Source organism: Sinohyriopsis cumingii, chromosome 7 (assembly GCF_028554795.1).
Source record: "Sinohyriopsis cumingii isolate HCF-2022 chromosome 7, ASM2855479v2, whole genome shotgun sequence".
NCBI lineage: Eukaryota > Metazoa > Mollusca > Bivalvia > Unionida > Unionidae > Sinohyriopsis > Sinohyriopsis cumingii.
In genome coordinates, this window is record NC_142967.1 from 127350992 (window position 1) to 127378848 (window position 27857).

Genomic DNA, 27857 nt, shown 5'->3' on the forward strand with positions numbered 1-27857 from the left:
TGTTACCTCTGACTTCAATCCGTACCATAGCTGATGCCTGACCCCGAGTGTTTAATGCCTCACATATGTATGTCCCCTCATCAGACTTCTGCGCTCTTTCTATCCGAAATGTACCATCTTCTGCCACCGAGTATCGACCATTCTCACGGTTTGGAAACATCAGACTCTACATAGAAAGACATAAATATTTCTTTCAAAGGGTTCCAAATGCAACAACTTTTGTATTTTTTTTATAGATTACATTCTTGTCTCTGTATGTCTGTCTGTCATCTTTTTACCATCATAAGTCAATGATGCTAACTGGTATGTTTGTGGGATATTTTTTGTTAAAGTTTAGCTTTTTTACCACCAACTAGAATGACTATTAAATTATCTTTCTTTAAAATACATGAATAATTTCATTGTCTTTAAAAAATAAACCCTGGTATTATATTCTATATATTACTGACCTTGAGAAAATGACCCTTGTATGTACTAACTGACCTCCTGTAAACCTTTACTCCAGAAAACTGTTGGAGGTGGGTTGCCTGTAGCAACACACTGGAGAGTAACTGTTCTTCCAGGAGCAACAATCTGGTCCCTAGGACGAATCAGGAATGATGGTGCATCTGCAAAAGAACCAACTGTATGTTAAGATTCATTAATGAATCTAACATCTGAATGATGTGAGTATGAAATAAATAAAAAATTAAATGATGCTATATAACATGTGCTATCAGTGGGCTCCACATCCACAGTAAACAATGCTATATAACATGTGCTATCAATGGGCTCCTCATCCACAGTAACACAGTGCTCTATAACATGTGCTATCAGTGGGCTCCTCATCCACAGTAAATGATGCTATATAACATGTGCTATTGGTTGGTTCCTCATCCACAGTAAACAATGCTACATAACATGTGATATTGGCTGGGCTCCTCATCCACAGTAAACAATGCTATATAACATGTGCTATTGGTGGGCTCCTCATCCACAGTAAATGATGCTATATAACATGTGCTATCAGTGGGCTCCTCATCCACAGTAAACAATGCTATATAACATGTGCTATTGGTGGGCTCCTCATCCACAGTAAAGGATGCTATATAATATGTGCTATTGGTGGGCTCCTCATCCACAATAAACAATGCTATATAACATGTACTATTGGTGGGCTCCTCATCCACAGTAAACAGTGCTATATAATATGTGCTATCGGTGGGCTCCTCATCCACAGTAAACAATGCTATATAACATGTGCTATTGGTGGGCTCCTCATCCACAATAAACAATGCTATATAACATGTACTATTGGTGGGCTCCTCATCCACAGTAAAGGATGCTATATAATATGTGCTATTGGTGGGCTCCTCATCCACAGTAAACAATGCTATATAACATGTGCTATTGGTGGGCTCCTCATCCACAGTAAACAATGCTATATAACATGTGCTATTGGTGGTCTCCTCATCCACAGTAAACAATGCTATATAACATGTGCTATTGGTGGGCTCCTCATCCACAGTCATATCAGGCATTTACAGAAAACAAATTATTTCCAATTAATATACATGTACTTTCATCCAGTCAGAAATGTGATCAAGATGAGGCAAACAGGTGAGTAGTGACTTTTGTGTGTCATTTATAAAATGTACAAATTTTAAGAACTACAGTGAACGCAATGAAAATGCACTTATTTATGTATTTAATATATGCTTTTAAACCAATACATGGGAAATGAGAATCAATGCATCTGGTTCAGTGCGTGGTAACATACACAGTAAGAACTAAAATTATTTATTTTGTCTACAGTATATTCTTGCTATTTCATCATTTCCACACAGAGGAGGAATCTTCTCAATGTCTAAAATGTCCCAAATGGAAGTTTACACTGTCAAAATGTCCCAAATGGAAGTTTACACTGTCAAAATGTCCCAAATGGAAGTTTACACTGTCAAAATGTTCCAATTGGAAGTTTACTCTGTCAAAATGTCCCAGTTGGATGTTTACACTGTCAAAATGTCCCAAATGGAAGTTTACACTGTCAAAATGTCCCAATGAAAGTTTACAATGTGAAAATGTGTCCCAAATGGAACTTTTCAACATGAAAATGTGGCCTAAATGGAAGTTTACAAAGTGAAAATGTTTCCCAAATTGAAATTTACAATGTTAAAAATGGACGAAATCCATAGAGCTATCTATATGTGTAGATTGTCATGGACAGGTAAGTAAACTTGATTAGAGACTTCAAGGTGAGTAAACCTGATTCAAAACATCAAAATTCATTTGTTTCTAAAAATGCTTCATCAGAAAAAACTTGGAATGTATAACTTACAGAGTACAGTCAGCCTGGCTATAGCCTTTGTAGATCCTGCTGCATTTTCTGCTGTGCATACATACACACCATCATCATTGGCCTCTATTTTCTCAATGCGAAGTGTGTGATCTGGCAGAATACGGGCTCTGTATCAGACAGAAGCATGCCATATAATAGTATACCATATAAAAGTACAAAATGGTGTTTGGTGTGTGACTTTATACACAAAACAGTACACTACAGTGATTATATCATAATCCTGATTGGTTTACTCTTAAAAGAGTATTTCATACTTGTTGGAGAAATTTCTTAAATAGGGAGGCATTGATGGAAATTTGTCATCTTTATAAATCATGTTTGACCCACTATGATATGACAAATGCAAAGGACTGTGAAAATGACCAATGATCTGCCATGATGGTGGACTGGCATTTTCAGTCACATTTGAGATTATTGGGATAGTGGATGATACTCAATTTAATGTAAAGAAAGGACAATATAAGAATGGACAATATAAGAAGGGCAATATAAAAGGGGCAATATAAGAAGAGGTGATATAAGAAAGGGCAATAATGCCTGGAATAAAGAATAAGAGCTCTAATGTGTACTTGACACAACTTGAACATTGTCTATACAATAACCATCACTGACTGAAAAGTAACACTGAAGTCTTGCTTTCTACGTATCTGTGTGCAAAGATAAAAATGATACTCAAATATGTGTGTTAGGGAAAAGATGATGCTCAGATCTGTACTAGGCAAAAGATTATACTCAAATCTGTGTGCTTGGGATAAAAATTATACTCAAATATGTGGGCTAGGGAACCCATAATACAAAAATGTGTTTGCAAGGGAGCATATGATACTCAAATCTGTATGCTAGGGAACATATGATACTCCAATTTGTATGCTAGGGAATATATGATACTCAAATCTGTATGCTAGGGAATATATGATACTCAAATCTGTATGCTAGGGAACATATGTTACTCAAATCTGCATGCTAGGGAATATATGATACTCAAATCTGTATGCTAGGGAATATATGATACTCAAATCTGTATGCTAGGGAACATATGTTACTCAAATCTGTATGCTAGGGAATATATGATACTCAAATCTGTATGCTAGGGAACATATGATACTCAAATCTGTATGCTAGGGAATATATGATACTCAAATCTGTATGCTAGGGAATATATGATACTTGAATCTGTATGCTAGGGAATATATGATACTCAAATCTGTATGCTAGGGAACATATGTTACTCAAATCTGTATGCTAGGGAATATATGATACTCAAATCTGTATGCTAGGGAACATATGTTACTCAAATCTGTATGCTAGGGAACATATGTTACTCAAATCTGTATGCTAGGGAATATATGATACTCAAATCTGTATGCTAGGGAACATATGATACTCAAATCTGTATGCTAGGGAACATATGATAGTCAAATCTGTATGCTAGGGAACATATGTTACTCAAATCTGTATGCTAGGGAATATATGATACTCAAATCTGCATGCTAGGGAATATATGTTACTCAAATCTGTATGCTAGGGAATATATGATACTCAAATCTGTATGTTAGGGAATATATGATACTCCAATTTGTATGCTAGGGAATATATGATACTTGAATCTGTATGCTAGGGAATATATGATACTCAAATCTGTATGCTAGGGAATATATGATACTCAAATCTGTATGCTAGGGAATATATGATATTCAAATCTGTATGCTAGGGAACATATGTTACTCAAATCTGTATGCTAGGGAATATATGATACTCAAATCTGTATGCTAGGGAATATATGATACTCAAATCTGTATGCTAGGGAACATATGTTACTCAAATCTGTATGCTAGGGAATATATGATACTCAAATCTGTATGCTAGGGAATATATGATACTTGAATCTGTATGCTAGGTAATATATGATACTCAAATCTGTATGCTAGGGAACATATGTTACTCAAATCTGTATGCTAGGGAACATATGATAGTCAAATCTGTATGCTAGGGAATATATGATACTCAAATCTGTATGCTAGGGAATATATGATACTCAAATCTGTATGCTAGGTAACATATGTTACTCAAATCTGTATGCTAGGGAACATATGATACTCAAATTTGTATGCTAGGGAATATATGATACTCAAATCTGTATGCTAGGTAACATATGTATTTTAACACTAAACATGTTAAAATAAACAGTAATTATTGCCATCTTCATATAATGTGCATTGTTATACTCTCCTTAAGAGGGCCTCAAGGGAGAATAGTCCTTGACTAATGAGTCACCCTCTATAAATAAAGCATTATTATTATTATTATTATTATTATTATTATTATTATTATTAAATCTGTATGCTAGGGAACATATGTTACTCAAATCTGTATGCTAGGGAATATATGATACTCAAATCTGTATGTTAGGGAATATATGATACTCCAATTTGTATGCTAGGGAATATATGATACTTGAATCTGTATGCTAGTGAATATATGATACTCAAATCTGTATGCTAGGGAATATATGATACTCAAATCTGTATGCTAGGGAACATATGATACTCAAATCTGTATGCTAGGGAATATATGATACTCAAATCTGTATGCTAGGGAACATATGTTGCTCAAATCTGTATGCTAGGGAATATATGATACTCAAATCTGTATGCTAGGGAATATATGATACTCAAATCTGTATGCTAGGGAATATATGATACTCAAATCTGTATGTTAGGGAATATATGATACTCCAATTTGTATGCTAGGGAATATATGATACTTGAATCTGTATGCTAGGGAATATATGATACTTGAATCTGTATGCTAGGGAATATATGATACTCAAATCTGTATGCTAGGGAATATATGATACTCAAATCTGTATGCTAGGGAATATATGATACTCAAATCTGTATGCTAGGGAATATATGATACTCAAATCTGTATGCTAGGGAACATATGTTACTCAAATCTGTATGCTAGGGAATATATGATACTCAAATCTGTATGCTAGGGAATATATGATACTCAAATCTGTATGCTAGGGAACATATGATACTCAAATCTGTATGCTAGGGAATATATGATACTCAAATCTGTATGCTAGGGAAAAGATTATACTAAACCAATTTGCTTTTCAGTTTCCTAAGTTGCTTTGATGGGGTATAGAAAATTTAAATTACATGTCACTGAAATCTCAGGAGCCTACAATTTTACATGGAACTGTGAGGCTTGATTTAACATCTCAGTGAAATGTTAGTATCTGCTTCTTAACCATACCACCAGTAATTATATACAAATACAGTATATATATATATATATATATATATATATATATATATATATATATATATATATATATATATATATATATATATATATATATATATATATATATATATATATATATATATATATATATATATATATATATATACAGAGAGAGACAGAGAAAGAAAGAGAAATTACATATATGGTAATTATATACAAATACAGTAAAACACTATATATTGTCATGCTTTGCTAGAACCTTTCATATACTTGTAAAATTATGTATGAGTGTTATATGAGTGAACATGCCAAGTATCAAATCATAGTCAAATTGTTTTTAACTGTCATAATCTAATGACAGATGTTCTATTCACCCAAAATAAACTAAGGCAATAAACAAATTATTCTTGAGACTGGATGTTAGATTGGCACCATTTTAATTTAGGACCACCAAGACCCAATAAGAAGTCTTCTGGTGAAATTCTGATGTTGATATGACTTTCTGTTTTGGAGGAGTAATGACAATAAAACTTTCAAGATAGCTGCCCACACTGAACATTGGATTGGCACCATTTTTATATAGGACCAGTTAGACAAAATAAATAGTCTCTTAATACAGGGCAACAAAAACAACTAACCATTTAAAAAAGTCTTTTGGTAAAAGCACAATGTCGATATGGTCAGCCATGAAGGTAAGTGGTGACAACAAGATTTTCAATATGGCTGCTGTGGTGGCCATACTATATATCTACACAGTACCATTTTCATTTAGGACAACTAGACCATTGAATGAATGTCAGTGTAAAGTTTCGTGGAAATCCTCCACATAGTTAATGGGGAGTAGCAATAACAATCTTGTGCTAATGAATGGACAGCAGACCATCCCTTACTGGTCTGTGACCCTTACAGCTAAAAAGAAAAGTAAAGGAAAAAGTCTTTGGTATGACTCAGCCAGGGTTCAAACCCAAGACCTCCCGCATCCATGCCAGACACTCTAACCACAAGGCCACCAGAGCAGCTGATTTGAGACAGGAGTGGATTTCAAAACTAATTATGATTCCAGACAGGAGTGGATTTCAAAACTAATTAATGATACTGACCATTCTGACGCTGTTGAATTTATGGAATACATTTGTTACAGTGTTTCCTCTAAGGGTGCAAGACTAAGAGCAAAGAATCCCCTTGTTGTCAGAACTGGGGGTTGGATTCAGTAAAACCAAACTTTGCTATCAGAACATGGGGTCAAATTAAAAATCTGCGGGTCTCTGATGCACAAATGAGGGCAATGGGAAACATGTCAGTATTCAGTCATTTGTATGGTGATTCCTATGATGACCCTGTAGTTCATATTTAATTTCAGCCTTCTTCAGTCCTTCTATAGTCCTTTCTGGACTTCATTAGTCCTTCCTTGCCTACTTAGTCCTTTCTTTAGTTATAACAATTGATCAATCCAAGTTAAAAGTAAAAATGCTATGGGAAATGTGAGACCTAGGTCTCACCTATACTTCACAGGCAAGGCAAACACTGTCCCCATCAAAAGGAACTCTTTTTATATCCCTACCCGCCATATCTAATTACTCCTCCCTCCTTCTTCCATTGAATGCTCAGAGGTCTGTCTCCCTGTACATCACACTCAAACTCGACTGTATTCCCTTCTTCTGCAGTGATGTCCTTGGGCATTTTTTGGAATGTGGGCACATCTGAAATAATGACACAAAAAGATGCATTTAATTGGGATGTTAAGAAATAGTTCATGTTTTGGGGGGGGGCAGCAATTGTGAATTTCGTTTCCTTTGGCTTATAGTTCTGATTTGAAAATGAATTGTATCGGCTATCACAAACTCTTGCTGGAACCCATTCAAATTAGTATTTCATTATACAAGTGTTCCAGTAATCCACTTCTTAAATGTATGTATTCAACTTATAAGGCTGTCAGATTATGGAGATATAACCAGGAAAAGATTAAAGGAGATTATTGACATACATGAGAAACCATGCTATGGAGCTGTCAGACTATGGATATACAAGACAAACCAATTTATAGGGCTGTCAGATTATGGTGTTACGTGAAGAACCAGTCTATAAGGCTCTCGCAATATGGAGATACACAAAGAATGAATTTATAAGGCTGTCAGATTAGGGATACACATGAGAAACAAATTAATAAGGCTTTCAGATCATGGAAATTTATGAGGAGCCAGTTTAAAGACTGTTAGATCATGGAGATACATGAGGAGCCAGATTAAAGACTGTTAGATCATGGAGATACATGAGGAGCCAGATTAAAGACTGTTAGATCATGGAGATAAATGATGAGCCAGTTTAAAGACTGTTAGATCATGGAGATACATGAGGAGCCAGATTAAAGACTGTTAGATCATGGAGATACATGAGGAGCCAGTTTAAAGACTGTTAGATCATGGAAATACATGAGGAGCCAGTTTAAAGACAGTCAGATCATGGATATATAAAAAAAAATTAGTCTATATGGCTATCAGAATATGTAGATACATGAGAAACCAGTTTATAAGGCTTTCAGATTATTGAAATACAGTTTTTAAGACTGCCTGATTATGGAGATACATAAGGAACCAGTTAAAAGGCTGTCAGGTTATAAAGTTGTCAGATTAAGGAGATACACAGATAACCAGTTTATAAGCATGTTTGATTATGGATATTCACAAGTAACCAATTTATTAGTCTGTCACAGTTTGGAGATACATTAAAAAACAGTTTCTAAGGCTGTCAGAATATAGAGACCAATGAAGAACAAATTTATTAGATGTCAGATTACAGAGATACATGAGAAACCAGATTATAAGGCTGTCAGATTACAGAGATACATGGGAAACCATATTATAAGGCTGTCAGATTACAGAGATACATGAGAAACCAGATGATAAGGCTGTCAGATTACAGAGATACATGAGAAACCAGATTATAAGGCTGTCAGATTACAGAGATACATGAGAAACCAGATAAGGCTGTCAGATTACAGAGATACATGAGAAACCATATTATAAGGCTGTCAGATTACAGAGATACATGAGAAACCAGATTATAAGGCTGTCAGATATTTGTAGCTGAGCCCAAAAGCCTACTGCATTTTTCACTCTGTAAAATCAACATTTTATCGATATACTCTGATATACTACTAAATATGTGTCCTTTTGCATAAAAAATCAAATTATACAATATTTCAACTATCAAAACTCTGAGTCACTTTCAACCAAAATGTCATGTTGCCACATAACCAGAATGGACAAAACAACATCACAGGTATGGACAACAACATCACAGGTATGGGCAATTACTGTTTACACAGTTATGGACAATTACTGTTTACATAGCTCTGGACAGGTATTGTTTACAGAGGTATTGACAATTACATTTTTTACAGGTATGGACAAGTACTGTTCCTAGTTATGGACAATTACTGTTTACACAGGTATGGACAATTACTGTTTGCACAGGTATGGACAAGTACTGTTTATGCATGTATTGACAATTACTATTTACACAGGTATGGACAATTACTGTTTACATAGGTATGGACAATTACTGTTTACACAGGTATGGACAATTACTGTGTGTGTCTGTGTGTGTGTGTGTGTGATTTGGATTTTTAACGTAGCTTTAACAATTTTTCATTCATATCGCTACGATGTCTGCAGTGTGGCAGTTAATAGTGATGTCAAGCACTGGGGCATCATGCCATAGACATGTAGCATGATGTCCCACCCAGTCACATTATGCTGACACCAGGCCGACCAGTCCTAACACTAACCTCTTAATTCTGAGCGCCAAGTGAGGCAGCTGTAAGCACCATTTTTATAAGTCTTTGGTATAACTCAGCCCAGGATCAAACCCACAACCTCCTGCATCCAAGGTGAACACTCTAACCACTAAGCCACCAGAGCGGTCATGGACAATTACTGTTTACAAAGGAATGGGCAATTACTGTTTCCAGTTATGGACAGTTACTGTTTATACAGGTATGGACAATTACTGTTTGCATGGGTATGCACAAGTACTGTTTACGCAAGTATTGACAATTACTGTTTACACAGGTACAGACAATTACTTTTTATATAGGTATGGACAATTACTTTTTACACATGTGATGAACTGACAAGTACGATGACAGCCATTGCATTGGGAAAGTGTTAAATACAAAATAGAAATTGAAAAACTGCTAAAATACTAAACTTAAGGTGAATTTTCTACACAGTTTCTATTTAAATAACAGTTCATTTGTAACAAGCTGTTAATTAAGTGTAATGGCTTCTGATTTGTAACATACTTTTCACATTCAATTAATTCATCTATTTCTTTAGAAATTGATCAGAAAAGGTCTTAATAGATCCATTAAGAATGATGTAAAACAGCATGCATGTAATTACTTTTTTTAATCATCCTCACTCGAGAACAGACAGAAATTGAATTTTATTATCCCTATATTTTTGTATGAAAGTGTTGTGGATGTTGTTGTAGCCTCTGTCCATCCATTATTTGAGTGGGAGAGACACAAGGATTGGAATATACTGCAATCAGGTGTTCTTCTTGCAAATGCAGTGAGTCACAGAAAATGACACTGGTATAGTGTATATGTTCATTACTTAATAAATCAATAGAAATTCTTTGTAAGGCCAAATCAAAGAAGGCTGAAACCTTTCTCAAGTAAGTAAAACTGGAATTTTAAACTAATTAAACTGAGTACTCGAATGGATCTTACTGCACATGTCGCAAGACACAGGTTCAATCCCATTGTATTACTGCACATGTCACAAGACACAGGTTCAATCCCATTGTATTATTGCACATGTCACAAGACACAGGTTCAATCCCATTGTATTACTGCACATGTCACAAGACACAGGTTCAATCCCATTGTATTACTGCACATGTCACAAGACACAGGTTCAATCCCATTGTATTACTGCACATGTCACAAGACACAGGTTCAATCCCATTGTATTACTGCACATGTCACAAGACACAGGTTCAATCCCATTGTATTATTGCACATGTCACAAGACACAGGTTCAATCCCATTGTATTACTGCAAGATGTGAAGTCATTACCATGATACCACCAATAACTGTTGGAGAAGCTGAATAGCTATAAAAATAAAAGCTAAACAAAAACTGAGGTCTGAAAAACTGTAAAACTTACCAACAATTCGTAGCTGTGCTGTCTTGCTGTTCCTTTCGCCTCCCTTGTTGATAGCAAAACACTGATACTCGCCTGTATCAGACTTTCTGACAGAGGAAATCACAAGGGTGCCAGCTTCCTGCAACTCTATACGGCTGTCAGGTTGAACAATGTCACCATCTTTACGCCAAAAGACTTTTGGCTCAGGCTCACCCCGTGGAGGAAGACAATACAAGGTTACTGGCTTTCCCACAGCTACAGTTGTGTCAGTCGGCTCTTGTCGAAACTCATCTCGCAATGCTATAATAAAAGATCACCTAGGTTCACAATGAAACACAAAGGGAACAGTGTTGTCTGTATTCAAATTCACTTATTAAGGTAAAGAAATATCATAGATACTAATAACAAATTTAGGGACAGACCATGATGAAATACTGCCAGATTTAGGGCCACACCATGATGAAATACTGCCAAATTTAGGGCCACACCATGATGAAATACAGCCAACTTTAGGGCCAGACCATGATGAAATACAGCCAACTTTAGGGCCAGACCATGATGAAATACAGCCAACTTTAGGGCCAGACCATGATGAAATACAGCCAAATTTTGGGCCAGACCATGATGAAATACTGCCAAATTTAGGGCCAGACCATGATGAAATATAGCCAACTTTAGGGCCAGACCATGATGAAATGCTGCCAGATTTAGGGCCAGACCATGATGAAATACATTAGGGCCAGACAATAATGAAATCCATCTAAAGTCCCCAGGAAAATAATCTAAAGACAAAAATGGACAAAAATGATGTCAGCCATTATATGCTACTCAATACTGTGTATCAGATTAAAAATCAAATATTTGAATTGCTGAAGGCAACAACTTGATATGGGCACCCTAAGTTTTGCATTGCTAACTCAGTTTACCACATTGTATCTCCATCTTGCCATAGTTCAGCCTTGTGCTGCCATTTTTCAAACTCCTACAAAAAACTTTGAAATGTATACCATTTTCAAAGTCCTACAAAAAATTTGAAATATATTCCATTTTCAAAGTCCTCCCAAAAACTTTGACATGCATGCCATTTTGTAACCTTTCCCAAACAATTTGAACTATATGCCATTTTCAAAGTCCTCTCATAAATTTAAAATGTATGCCTTTTCAAAATCCTCCCAAAAACCTTAAAATGTCTGCCATTTTCAAACTTCTCCCCCAAAAACTTAAAATGTCTGCCATTTTCAAACTTCTCCCCCAAAACCTTAAAATGTGTGCCATTTTCAAAGTCTGTACCTTTCAAAAAAGGATTAAATAATGTTCCTGTGAGTATAACAACTAATTTTGTTGTGAAAGTACTGTCACATGAATATTCATAACTTACAAGCTATTTTTATAGTGGCATTCCGGCTAATGGCAGTTCCGTGTACATTGGTGGCATTACAGTAATACACTCCCACATCCGGCTTGTTGCTCTTGGTATGGATGACACGGAGAAAAAATAACTGACCATTGTCTAAAAGCATACGGTGTGACATTGGATTCTCACGATTGGTTTCCACAAGTTCTCCATTTCTGTACCATGTGATGATGGGAGGTGGTAACCCCTCAGCTTTGCAATTCAAGGTGGCTGGTTCATTCTTTGCAAAATAATCGTCTTGCGGATGTTCAGTTATCCGGGGGTTTGACTGAAAAGGATCCTGCCAAGGCAAGGGACCTGAGCCCCTAGCAGGGTCAGCATTTGGTTGAGGATTTGCCTCACCTGGAATAAAAACAATAACTGTTACCTGAATATATCTATTTAGATATCTACCTAATATTAAAGAAAAATTGTCCCAGATGTCAGATCTGATAAAAAATCACCTGGATTACAGTGTTCATTTTGTTTCTAAATCTCTTTTGATGGAGAAATTTTTTTTGTTTATTTTGTAAGGCTAAATAAATAATGTTGTTTCTTTAATAGCACAACATGCCATAGATACTCACTCATAAGAGGAGTCCAACTGTAAACTGTACAGATCCAGATCTGCCATCACATAATGCACCAGCAGATCTGGGTCTGTGCAGTTTGTTTGGAGTAATCAGTCGAACAAACAACTGAGACACTTATCTGCAGGTGCATTATACTACAGCAGATCAGGATCTTTGTTGTTTGCAGTTGGACTTAACTTATAAATTAGTATATATGGTAACCACACAAGCTGAAATATCAACATAAATACAAGTCACATTTCTTCACAATCCTACACCACTTAGGTTGGTCATAATATCATTCTTTACAAAATATAGCATAGACATAAAAATATGACTATGTCCTGGTTTGGTACTGATAGTGGATATGACTGTGTCCTGGTTTGGTACTGATAGTGGTTATGACTATGTCCTGGTTTGGTACTGATAGTGGATATGACTATGTCCTGGTTTGGTACTGATAGTGGTTATGACTATGTCCTGGTTTGGTACTGATAGTGGATATGACTATGTCCTGGTTTGGTACTGATAGTGGTGATGACTATGTCCTGGTTTGGTACTGATAGTGGATATGACTATGTCCTGGTTTGGTACTGATAGTGGATATGACTATGTCCTGGTTTGGTACTGATAGTGGTGATGACTATGTCCTGGTTTGGTACTGATAGTGGTTATGACTATGTCCTGGTTTGGTACTGATAGTGGATATGACTATGTCCTGGTTTGGTACTGATAGTGGTGATGACTATGTCCTGGTTTGGTACTGATAGTGGATATGACTATGTCCTGGTTTGGTACTGATAGTGGATATGACTATGTCCTGGTTTGGTACTGATAGTGGTTATGACTATGTCCTGGTTTGGTACTGATAGTGGATATGACTATGTCCTGGTTTGGTACTGATAGTGGTGATGACTATGTCCTGGTTTGGTACTGATAGTAGTTATGACTATGTCCTGGTTTGGTACTGATAGTGGATATGAGTATGTCCTGGTTTGGTACTGATAGTGGATATGACTATGTCCTGGTTTGGTACTGATAGTGGTGATGACTATGTCCTGGTTTGGTACTGATAGTGGTGATGACTATGTCCTGGTTTGGTACTGATAGTGGATATGACTATGTCCTGGTTTGGTACTGATAGTGGTGATGACTATGTCCTGGTTTGGTACTGATAGTGGATATGACTATGTCCTGGTTTGGTACTGATAGTGGATATGACTATGTCCTGGTTTGGTACTGATAGTGGTGATGACTATGTCCTGGTTTGGTACTGATAGTGGATATGACTATGTCCTGGTTTGGTACTGATAGTGGTGATGACTATGTCCTGGTTTGGTACTGATAGTGGATATGACTATGTCCTGGTTTGGTACTGATAGTGGTGATGACTATGTCCTGGTTTGGTACTGACAGTGGATATGACTATGTCCTGGTTTGGTACTGATAGTGGTGATGACTATGTCCTGGTTTGGTACTGATAGTGGATATGACTATGTCCTGGTTTGGTACTGATAGTGGTGATGACTATGTCCTGGTTTGGTACTGATAGTGGATATGACTATGTCCTGGTTTGGTACTGATAGTGGATATGACTATGTCCTGGTTTGGTACTGATAGTGGAGATGACTATGTCCTGGTTTGGTACTGATAGTGGTGATGACTATGTCCTGGTTTGGTACTGATAGTGGTGATGACTATGTCCTGGTTTGGTACTGATAGTGGATATGACTATGTCCTGGTTTGGTACTGATAGTGGATATGACTATGTCCTGGTTTGGTACTGATAGTGGATATGACTATGTCCTGGTTTGGTACTGATAGTGGATATGACTATGTCCTGGTTTGGTACTGACAGTGGATATGACTATGTCCTGGTTTGGTACTGACAGTGGTCATGACTATGTCCTGGTTTGGTACTGACAGTGGATATGACTATGTCCTGGTTTGGTACTGATAGTGGATATGACTATGTCCTGGTTTGGTACTGACAGTGGATATGACTATGTCCTGGTTTGGTACTGATAGTGGATATGACTATGTCCTGGTTTGGTACTGATAGTGGATATGACTATGTCCTGGTTTGGTACTGATAGTGGATATGACTATGTCCTGGTTTGGTACTGATAGTGGATATGACTATGTCCTGGTTTGGTACTGATAGTAGTTATGACTATGTCCTGGTTTGGTACTGATAGTGGTTATGTCTATGTCCTGGTTTGGTACTGATAGTGGATTTGACTATGTCCTGGTTTGGTACTGATAGTGGTGATGACTATGTCCTGGTTTGGTACTGATAGTGGTGATGACTATGTCCTGGTTTGGTACTGATTGTGGTGATGACTATGTCCTGGTTTGGTACTGATAGTGGTTATGACTATGTCCTGGTTTGGTACTGATAGTGGATATGACTATGTCCTGGTTTGGTACTGACAGTGGATATGACTATGTCCTGGTTTGGTACTGATAGTGGTGATGACTATGTCCTGGTTTGGTACTGATAGTGGATATGACTATGTCCTGGTTTGGTACTGATAGTGGTGATGACTATGTCCTGGTTTGGTACTGATAGTGGTTATGACTATGTCCTGGTTTGGTACTGATAGTGGTTATGACTATGTCCTGGTTTGGTACTGATTGTGGTGATGACTATGTCCTGGTTTGGTACTGATAGTGGTGATGACTATATCCTGGTTTGGTGCTGATAGTGGATATGACTATGTCCTGGTTTGGTACTGATAGTGGATATGACTATGTCCTGGTTTGGTACTGATAGTAGTTATGACTATGTCCTGGTTTGGTACTAATAGTGGATATGACTATGTCCTGGTTTGGTACTGATAGTGGATATGACTATGTCCTGGTTTGGTACTGATAGTGGATATGACTATGTCCTGGTTTGGTACTGATAGTGGATATGACTATGTCCTGGTTTGGTACTGATAGTGGATATGACTATGTCCTGGTTTGGTACTGATAGTGGATATGACTATGTCCTGGTTTGGTACTGATAGTGGATAAGATTATGTCCTGGTTTGGTACTGACAGTGGATATGACTATGTCCTGGTTTGGTACTGATAGTGGTGATGACTATGTTCTGGTTTGGTTATGGTAGTGGATAGGTTGGGTTAGCATGACATCACAAGCTTAGAGACCTACTTTCCGCCATATTGCAGAGGTGAAAACAATTGTTTAGTAACAGTACCGTAGCATTAGTTATGTTCGATATTGCAAACCGTTTTAGTTTACCTATATTTTGTTTATTATTTCTGTTTTCTGTTGAGAAGTGTTGCATAGTCTTCTTTACAAGTAGGATATAAAACCACGAATGTGTGTCTGTCGAATATTGTTATAAAATAATAAAGTAAATTAGAGACAAACAGTCATACATATAATTATATTATTATAAAGGTTATACAATATATAATTTTTTTTAAAAATATACAATTTTACAATGTGCATTGGTATTAAGGCAATTAGAATAAGAAGTATCTGATTTATGAATCCAATAAGTTACTTTTATGAGTCTATACATGTCACCATGCACAATATCTATTGGCATGAAAGAAAAATCAAGTAGAGAATGATTATTGGTTTTAAAGTGTGTTGAAATATTAGAGGAAAACTGAGGTTTTACAGGTTATCAAATAAATCACATCAGTTGATATGCAGTTAGTGTTATCACATAGAGAAAATACATCTTTTGTAATAGCGCTACTGAAAGAAGTACTTTCTCTTATGTTTACACAGAATTTTTGGCATTTGTGTTGTTTTTTATCCCAATTTTGAATATAGTTATAGACGTAATATATTTTAGGTTGATATTGGTGGCAGTGGTGTGTTCATGTCATATACATATGTACATGACAATATACGCCAATTAGTGTCAAGGCAGTTTGTAGGCTGTGTTTGTTATATAGTTTGTATATTGTACACTTTTATAAAATGACGAATATAAATGCAAGGATCATAAGATGAGTTCGCCATTTCTTGCAATGTTTTATGTTTACAAAGAGACGCTGGATAGCGATGCTAATTCACAATATTTACATGGCCTGATGTTTGCAACTATCTTAAAAGATAACACCTCGTAAGTTTGTTTTTTAACAAAATATTTTCTTGAAATAATTGTATACCTTTTTCTCAAAAATATTTTTCTTTCATTAAACTATACCAAAATCTGAAATTTACAGTCGATATTACCTGTGATCCTAATTATTTTTTTAAGTTCTCATTAATTTATATTTTCCCATTATTATTATTCTTTAATTGTCCTATTAGGCCTTGATTAATAAGCACTAAATGTTGTGTATGTTTCAACCTATGTACATTTATCCACACTGCATTTATAATAATAATTGCAAATATTAGGCATATCTTAAAATCATGTATAAATGTCACCCACACATAACTGAAGTCACTAGAACAATGGCGGTCATTTTCACCTCAGCGATCGTAACTATGCACTGAAAATGCCCGGATGTGAAAAAGTGCCTGAATTCCCGACCCAACCAATATGGGCTGATCTGATAATAGGATTCCAACCTGCAACTTTTTTGTCAAGAATCTGGCATGCTAACTACAGACCCAATGTGACTCCTCTGACTGCAAATTTAACTACAATAATAACTGCACATTATTTTTAAGACTTTGAAGTCTACAGGCAATGCAATTATAACTGCAAATTATCATTTATGACCCTGAAGTGTACAGGCAATGAAATTATAATTGCAAATTGTCATTTATGACCTTGAAGTATACAGGCAATACAATTAAAATTGCAAATTGTCATTTATGACCTTGAAGTATACAGGCAATGCAATTAAAATTGCAAATTGTCATTTATGACCTTGAAATATACCAGCAATGCAATTATAATTGCAAATTGTTGTTTATAACTGTGCACAGGCTGTGAGTCTTAAGAGTGTATATAAATAAACACATATACATACAACAGGAGTTCATATAGTAGGAATGGACAAGTTCACTGTCTGGCAGCCAAGGACAAGTACAAATTTTTTTAAGGGCAGGCACTTGTCCATAATTGTGTGTAAAGTATAAACAAGATTTAAGTATATTTTGTGTAGAGAAGAAAGGGAAAAACAAGATTGGTGTATACTTTGTGTACAATTAATGGTAGCTTCCTATGATATCATGAGTTCTTTGGTATTGCATTATATTGAAGGTTTTCTGCATAGTGATACCTATCATGTGCTTATCTTATACACTGGATGACCATAAGTTAATAGTTATGCATCACCAGTTTTATTTCAGAAAAATGTCAACTGTGGCGAGTACACTATCTTAAAAAATACATCCATGAATTTCACTTTTTCAAAACATGGCCGTACCCATGTTCTCAAATAGAATCTTCTAAAAATCAATATCACTGTAATAAATTAGTCAACTAGTTTGTCGAATTAGTCAACTAGTTTGTCGTCTGATAATGTCCAGTGACTTTTGCAGCTGTCAGATCACATGATTAGCATATTTGTCAAATCTATACAAGTCAACACATGATTACCATATTTGTCAAAATGTATACAAGTCAACACATGATTAGCATATTTGTCAAATCTAAATAGTCAACACATGGTTAGCATATTTGTAAAATCTATACAAGTCAACACATGATTACCATATTTGTCTAATCTATACAAGTCAACACATGATTACCATATTTGTCTAATCGATACAAGTCAACACATGATTACCATGTATGTCAAATCTACACAAGTCAACAAATGATTAGTAAATTTGTCAAATCTACACAAGTCAACACATGATTTGCATATTTGTCAAATCTATACAAGTCAGCACATGAAGGCTGTTATGTTGTTTTTTTTGTGGCTTTTGCAAATGACAGGTGTTGACTTAAAAACTTTGCTGTACATGATTTATTACTTTTCGTTGTAACATCTGGTTTTATTTAAATAGTCTGTGGTTGACATGTACATTCATGCTCATGCTGGTGGACCCATTCTTGCCAACAAGCCTGGTGTCTCCCCACCCCATCCATCATCACAATTGATTACATATGCATTGTTTTAATTGTCTCATAAGTTTCTGATGTTGGGAGGGTACATGTGACAGAATGAGAGCCATTGAAGTAGAGTCCAATTCTTAAATTGATTTACAATTTCTGCAGCATATACAGCAAGTTCCCAACATTAGGACAAGTATATGCCATAGTAAAAACATGTTTTGGCCGGTACTGCGATATCAGAGGATCACTCCTTGCATAGCACTGAATCTACATCACCTTTGTTTATTGACTGTTTCCCATAATCATCTGATTTAAATTGGAAATTAAGTGTATGTTAGTATAGAGCAAAGAACACCAAAGAAAACTATATACATGTAATATCTTGAAGGTTGGTTTCTTTATTTACTTATTTGCTGATCATTAACTTCAAGACCTGTGATACCATAGCATTCCAGCATAAAGGGAAAATCAAGATTTACCAATATATCCACTTTGCAAATATATAAAGGAAAATAACAATTTGTATATACTTAATGTCCAATATAAAAGGGAAAATAAAAAATTGTGTACACTTTGTGTGCACCATAAATGGAAAATCAAAATTGTGTACACTTTGTGTGCACCATAAATGGAAAATCAAAATTTGTGTACACTTTGTGTGCACCTTAAATGGAAAATCAAAATTTGTGTACACTTTCTGTACAATATAAAGAGAAAAAGATCAAGATTTTTTGTACAATGTACACTATAAATGGAAAATCAAGATTTTGTGTAGACTTTATGTACAATATAAAGGGAAAATTAAGATTTTTTGTAGACTTTATGTGCAATATAAAAGGAAAATCAAGACTTTTTTAAGACTTTATGTACAATATAAAGGGAAAATCAAGATTTTTTGTAGACTTTATGTACAATATAAAAGGAAAATCAAGACTTTTTTAAGACTTTATGTACAATATAAAGGGAAAATCAAGATTTTTTGTTGACTTTATGTGCAATATAAAGGGAAAATCAAGATTTGTGTAATGAAGATTTGGTTACAGGCTGGAATACCACCTTCATGTTTTTCTGCCGTTCATAGAGTTATGGTAATAATTATGGACAAATTCTCAATACATAACAGTGTCTTTTTGAATAATTTTGTATCAGTTCACCAAAATAAACTGTAATAAGATGCAAACTTTGAAACACCTGATGATAAAAGATACAGAACGTATCCTCATGTATCACTAATTTCATTGATCTGAAAAACTAGCTGACATGGGACAGATGTGCCATGCACTGATTGATTTTTCCTGCAGTATCATATTTACCGCATATTTATTTTGATGTTTTTTGTTGCAGCTGCAATTTCTCTATTTGATTTTTGTTCTTCTATTTTGCATTTATCTGATGCCTTCCTAATTATACTGACACTGTGATCTCTCCTCACTAATAATGTTACAAGTAGGTTGTAGCATCCTTCCTCACTTCTGATGTGAATAGGTTGTAGCAATTACCATTGATAACAAATAATGGCAATTACACTTGATCAATACACAGGTTCTCAAACTGAGAAAACACAAATCAAAATTCCTATAAATTTTGCCTTGACACAGAGCTTCCTACAACTCAGAAGATGCCTATGGTCAGAATATTGACCCTTTATCTTTAGCTACTGGACAGCATGTAAATATCCTTGCCTAGTATTCTAGCTGGTCCCAGGATGACTCAACTGCATTGAGTGGCAAGTTCAATAGACAGCAGCCAGTCTTACAGTAAGTTAGTAATGAGAAGAACACACTTGACCCCTGTTACACCAGGGTCTAAAGTGTTGACTATTGTTTGGGTATTGTGGAGACTAAAGCAAACCCAAGTATCTGGGATTGTACAGGAGGACATCTTTCTGAGGGTGTTGTGTGTTCAGCAGGATGAAGTGGGATAGCATCAATATCAGATTTTATGTCTGTATTAAAGGTTTACAGCGTCAAATTGTATGTTTTAGATAATTTGATGGAGTAATATTTTTTAAATTATAAATGATGTTGTTAAGTGATTTGCTTCACCAAGCTATTGGTGTAACATGTTTTGTACTTATGTTTCCTTAGTTATCATTATTTTTCACATTTCTTAAAAACAACTTTAACCATGACAAATTTAGTTACAAATAGACTAAATAAGATCCCTGGATTAGAGTCAAAAGTAAATAACACTGTCCTTTAATCTCACTGTACTATTTACAACATCCAGGTATAATAGGTTTCTTTTTTAAAAATATAAATAAATTGTCTTTCAGTTAACCAACCTTACAAGTTCAATATGTGTCAATAAATGTTTTAATTTGACTGTATTGGACCCCTATTTATTTGAACATGCCTTGTTTTATAAAACTTAACTATACTGGAACCCTAATCATTGGACCTTTCCTTGTTTGTATAAAACTAGAGTGTATTGGACCCCTACTTATTTGAACATGCCTTGTTTTATAAAACTATATTGGACCCCTAATTATTGTACCGTGCCTCGTTTATATAAAACTAGAATGTATTGGACCCCTAATTATTTGTACATGCCTTTTTGTATAAAACTTGACTGATTGGACCCCTAATTATTTGAACATGCCTTGTTTTAATAAAACTAGACTGTATTGGACCCCTAATTATTTGAACATGCCTTTTTGTATAAAACTTGACTGTACTGGACCCCTAATTATTTGAACATGTCTTGTTTTATAAAACTTTACTATATTGGACCCTTAATTATTTGAACATGCCTTGTTTTAATAAAACTAGACTGTATTGGACCCCTAATTTATTGAATATGCCTTGTTGTATAAAACTTGGCTATATTGGAACCCTAAGTATTTGAACATGCGTTGTTTTAAAAAAACTTGACTGTATTGGACCCCTAATTTTTGTTGTTGTATAAAACTTGACTTTACTGAACCCCTATATTTTGAACATGCCTTGTTTTATAAAACTTGACTGTATTGGACCCCTAATTAATTGAACATGCCTTGTTTTTATAAAACAATCACTTTCTGGTTCTAGTAAACTAATAACTTTGCTGACAAATGTACTCTTGGAGGCAAATGTCAATGGTATAAAATAAAATATTAAATATTTTTCTAGATGTTAGCTTTCTCTAAATCAGGTTTCCATATTTCCTATTTGATCCAAACCAGCTCTGATTTGTGATCAAATCAGTAATGATACAACAATACTGTAGTGTAATTCTACTCTTCCAGTACAGGAGTATACACACAATTTAACTAAATAGTTTTGTTTTCTAACTGCAACCTATCCTTGAAATTAGTCTGTAAATCTCTATTTGATAAATGACTGTGACAACTTGGTACAGGAGAACAATAAAGACAGCAGGCTGTACCCAAGGGCATTAGAAATGTGAGCACAGTCTATGCATCTTTATAGACTTGCATCAATCAATCAACATACCTTGCTTTAGCAACCATGGTAGCTCCTTCTGGTGGGTATTCCTGATGAATGCCAAGAAAAGGATACACCCTATAGTCTGTAGATTAACTGTAACTAACATGGACATATTTTTGAGTTGCAATCTTCCCATGATTCATTGTAACTAATATGGATATATTTCTGTACTGCAATCTTCCCAATCAATACACAAAATCAATCAATATCCATCCTCAAAATTTCCATCAGACTCTGAAATCAATCATATAGTTGTTGTTTTGTATGATTATGGAACTTATGGAATTGCACTTGCTCCTGGAAACATCCAACTGGGATAAATTCTTGTTGAAAACAACACATTTTATTTCAACAAAATAAAATATGGTTTTATTTTCAATCTAATCCATATTTGCCAATTTTCCAAAAGAAAAGTTAATTCACTCACAAAAGCTTTAAAACACTATTTCACACAAAACTGTAATGAATTAACACAATTATAAACTATTTACAAATGCACAAATCTTCCCTTTTGTAAATACTGCTGAATCTGAAAATTCTTCCATTCATTGAGTTGTAAAAATCCATGGCAACATTGTTTCCAGTGAGTCAATAAAATTAGTCACTTTTAAACACATTAGTATCTATCCTTGAAAGTGCTGCAGAAAAATAAAGGGAACAATAAATACTTCAATGCTTTATATGCATTCTGAATCCACTGAATTATGATTGAATAGACACACAAAACATAACAAAGGTATGTTGCCAAAACATTAGGAATAATGTTACATAGTGAATGTGTGACCACAACCAACCAGGATCCAAATAGTAAGAATGTGTTCCTGTCTATGAAATATATACTAACACCAAATAGTGTCAGACATCAGAGAAATGGGAGAAATTGGGCAGCCATTTATTTGCTAGTAAATTAAAAACCACTCCTAACATACCTCCCAAAGAGTTCCTATTTCTCCTGGGGCAGAGAATTATAAAAAAAAATGGCCCCCTACTAACAGGATGAAAAGAGTAGTTCACAATTTACAGACACCATGAACAAAGCCAAACTATGTCATTCACTGGGCAGATTTCCTTTTCAACACTTAAAAACATCCAAACTGCTTACTTTGTCACTTCCATTGACTTCAGTACTTACTTAATCTTCTTGATTATACAATTATGGCACTTGGGATTAATGTCTAATCCGGTTTGCTGCTACTTCCTCATTCATTCAATAGTTCCAGTTGTATGAGAACTTGTTATTTTCTGTTGTTATCAAACTTGAATTTAGCAAGGTTAAATGTGCAAGCTGAAGTAAAACTTCCAAATGTCGGTTCAATGATACCATCTAGAAAGTGATAAGAATTTTCACCAAAAATGATTAAATGTAAACACAGATAAAATGGAGGGATAAGACTGACATTTTCCTTTGATTACAGAGTTACTACAAATTACGAGTGGCATCTCTACCTTTCTAATCCAAGTTTACAAAGCACTCTGAACATAAGTATGTAATCACTGTCAAAATTAATTCTGTGATCAGAGAACTTCATATCATCCAAAACCAAAAACCATTTCATTTAGGACTAAGGAGAATCCAGTATCTTCTCTAAAATTCCCTTGCAGATACAAATTGCTTTACAGTGAAGTTATATCCACTGGTTACAAATTCCTCAGTATTTCAACAGTACCAGTTACTTGTCCAAGTCCATTCATATCCACACACACTATGTCAGCAAAGCCCAAGAGTAAGCCAGTGCTATAGGCCCTGGACCTGCCACTGTAATAGAACAGCCCATTTTTCTTCCTTAACAGTCAATAGCTGGCAGCTAGGCTAGCTAGCTGCTCATAGGTTGGCCCTATCCCACTTCTGACACTAGAAAATGCCATCTCCCCCTGTGTACCTACTGCAGTTATTAATTGAGAGGAAATCACTTGATTATTGGTCTGTGTGAAAAGTTGTGCATTAGGGGGCATGTTGGACCAATCAGCAGCTCTGCAGGCCACTTAGAACAGGGTGGGCTGAAAGGGATAGCACATCTCCCTCAAAATTAATTAACATCACCATAGCCATCTGGAATGCTGCTCTGATCTGCATGGAAACTATGGATCACAAAGATGTCTGTTAACTAATAAACTAGCACAAATCAATCCATAAATTAAAGCAAAACATTAACTTTATTCTATAACAAATTATGTCAGCACAATGCCAGTATTTAACATGCTTTGGGACCGAAACACCACCAATACCACCACTTCAACTACTGCTGAACAAATGACAGAAACATACATAAAACACCAAGTTACCTACATAAAACATGAAGTTACTTATTTTTCTGACAGAAACCTACATAAAACACCAAGTTACTTATTTTTCTATTTTAATTGATATGCATAAAAAACAAAAAATTGTTGCACTTTAATAACAAAGCGAACTGCACCTGCAACTAAGGAGTTTTGTAGCGTTAATAATAATAATGTTCTCTACAGTAACTGTTAATAGCCAATTTGTTCCTGGTCCAATTAGTTAATTAACACCCTCCAAGTGAATCCCTACTGAATCTGTCTTCACTGTAATTCTCTCATGTATCTACACCAAATGACAGCTACAGGGTGCACAACTGATGCATAAGCACTTGGGAAACAATGCATCATGATCATTATCTAATTGTTGTTGCCATAGAAATGGTCTGATTTCATGACTCTAATAACCATCAGATTTGACACTAACAAGATTGTGAAAAACAGACACAGTCTGTTGAATTAGTTATTGGCACGAAGTATTGACACCTGATGTAACCCATACATCAGCTTCATCTGCTTAATGATCACAGTTCCGTGAGTTGTAGGTTATTCATTCATACACGTCTTTAAAAAAAATCTAAAACAAGACGCCATCTCACTTCCTGCACCAAAAATTTAAACACAATATAGTGAATCTGCTTGACTGCATGGCAGATTTGCAACAATGTTAAAAAACAGATGACTGAAGCTGAACATATCCCAAAAGTGTATAACCAATATCAGAGCTGGAGAAGAAAAAAAATTAAATTCAAGCATATCTTAAATCTTCATATAGCATCATAAGTACAATTATCTGGGAATATTTTAAAGTGTGTATGCAGCAAAAGAATTTAAAAATTCTTACCACTCCGTCATATATTTTTTTAGATTTACAAGCCTAATTTAATACATTGTGAATTCAACAAATTTAAAGGCATCTAGTTTCCTTTTTAAATGAATAACTCCAGATATACATGTTGCTGAATCAGTCTAAAACAGAACTGTGCAGGGCTACTATTTCTAATTCAAAGAAATTCTTTTAATTCTTTTGTTTTCGAGTCCTACAACAAAGACTTTCAAATCCACTATTAGTTGAGTTTTCTTTTTTGTAAATTCTTCCAATTCAGAAAACATTTGTCTCTAACAAAAAAACATTTTTTTATACTTACAAAATTCTTCAAAAAGTCCAATTTACTATTTTGACCTCCAGTAAAACTGCACACTATTTTGAGAAAACATGACCTGACAGTTAAGTAGGTACCTATACAAGGCAATAGTAGCACAGAAACAGCTATGACACTACATGAAAACAGATATTATGAACTAAAACATGAAACAAATGCTGGATTCAAGAACTGTTTCCTTTTTTTTTTTATAAAGCACACCAGCCAGATTGACATATTAATAGCTGACAGCTGATGTGTGTGGCTAGAAGGCTGGTTTTTCCTAATGTTCTAGCTAATGGGTTTTATGGTCTGGTTCTCTATTATATTGTAATATAACCTGAGGTTACAAAATGCATGAAACAATAACTAAGCACAATACTTTCATTGTCTTATTTATTATCAACTTCAATCAGCAAGACAAATATTTATAATATTTAATAAGTTTTTACTGAATTCTGTGAAAATATGTTGATTGCTTCTTGAACTGATTGCAATGAAGATTCCAAGTTTTAAGTGAAGACAAGAATTTGCCTGACACAATGAATAACTCTGTCCAGCATGGAGTCAATAAGAATAAGCCCATAAAAGGCAATGTTCAAAGCTGTATGAAAGTATTTGGAATGATTCTTGATATATGCTGGTTACAAGTGATATTCCATGTGAAGGTACAAAGTTAACTGTCAAAGGGCATAACTATTAAAAATGATGACACAAAATTAGGTCTTAGAGATGTGTTCAAACTAAATTGCACAGAATATGCTGAATGGTCTTTTTTCTTACTGTGCTGGCTAAAAGCAACATCTAGTGAAGAACGAAGCTTATTCACATGGGTTTTAACTCTATCCAGGATGAAGCTGATGAGACAAAGGTAAGAAAGGGCATATCTAGGTCACATAATAAATTACAAATTGCATTTTAATATATTGAATAATTTTGGAGCGATGCTGGTTACATGCAACATTCCATATAAAGATATTAAGTTTAAAGTCAAGGGATATAACTCTATCCAAAATGAAGTTGATGAGGCAAATCCTATGAAAGGGACATTTGCATCTATAAGACAATGGAGCCATCAAAATGCATAATAATTTGTTGAATACTCTGTGAGCTATGCTGGTTCCGTGAATCAGCTGTAGTGGATATCAAATATTGATGGTGAAAGGGCAGTAACTCAGTAAAAATTGGACCCAAAAAGACAAAATCTTTAAAAGGTACATCCACAGTAATATACAATTCTCATACCAAATGGCATCCATTACAAGACAGGTAAATCAGAGTATAAATGGACAAAGTGACTGACAGACCAATGTACAAAGTGACTGAAAGAAAAATGGACAAGGAGACTGATGGACATAGAGACTGACAGACCAATGGACAAAAAGACTGAGAGACTGATGGACAAAGAGACTGACATACTAATAGACAAAGAGACTGACAGACCAATGGACAAAGAGGTTGACAGACCAATGTACAAAGAGGCTGACAGACTGATGGACAAAATAGCTGATTTAGATAGGACTTCCACATCTTGATGCAGGGCTCTCTGCATGTACGCCTCATTCAATCCCCCAATCTGGGATCCTTCCCAGCCAATACATCAGAAAAGTCTAATACTTGCTAACTTGTAATGTGATGCAAGAAAACCTACAAGTCATGTTTGCAACAAGATTAGGAACAAGTCATGAGATAATGTAGTACCTCACTGTTATACATGATTTTTTAAATTTCCCATGCTTTTGTCATGGAATATTTAAATTATCCAATCTTCTGTCATAGAATTTATATATTTTTTTATGCTTTTGTCATGGAATATTTAAATTTTCCATTCTTCTGTCATAGATTTTATACATTTTATAAGCTTTTGTCATAGAATTTTTAAATTTCCCATTCACAAAATTTTTAATTTTTTATGATTTTGTCATGGTATTTTTAAATTTTTCATGCTATTGTTCTGGAATTTTTAAATTTTCCATGTTTCTGTCATAGAATGTATACATTCTTCATGCTTTTGTCCTGGAAGTTTTAAATGTTCCATTTTACTTGTCATGGGAGTTTTAAAAAATTTCATGCTATCTATCATAGGATTTTCATGGATCTTCAAATGGGATTTTGATTTTTAAATTTCTAAATGTATAAACAGAGATTTGAGTTTTAATTTTTCCATGCTTATTTGTCATGGGATTTTAAATTGTCATGGTTTTTGTCATGGGATTTTACATTTTCCATGCTTTTCTGATGGGATTTTTAAATTCTCTACATTTTATAGGTACTTTAAAAATTTTCATTTTTTTTATTATGGGATATT

The 27857-nt window shown here is 34.9% G+C and overlaps 1 protein-coding gene across 5 annotated transcripts in view; it reads right to left on the reverse strand.

Moving 5' to 3' along the window:
• The window catches only part of LOC149796089 (roundabout homolog 2-like), a 354790-nt gene that overhangs the window by 64569 nt on the left and 262364 nt on the right, over positions 1-27857 (reverse strand). For all 5 annotated transcript variants that reach the window (XR_016422486.1, XR_016422485.1, XM_089966000.1 and 2 more), the window contains exons 3-8: positions 12126-12503; positions 10769-11047; positions 7155-7293; positions 2318-2445; positions 484-608; positions 7-166 (exon numbers count right to left, since the gene is read on the reverse strand). Coding sequence is in view for 3 of the 5 variants with exons in the window: in XM_089966000.1 (XP_089822126.1) it covers positions 7-166; positions 484-608; positions 2318-2445; positions 7155-7293; positions 10769-11047; positions 12126-12503 (1209 nt within the window). In the remaining 2 variants the exon portion in view is untranslated. The remainder of the gene's footprint in view (positions 1-6; positions 167-483; positions 609-2317; positions 2446-7154; positions 7294-10768; positions 11048-12125; positions 12504-27857) is intronic.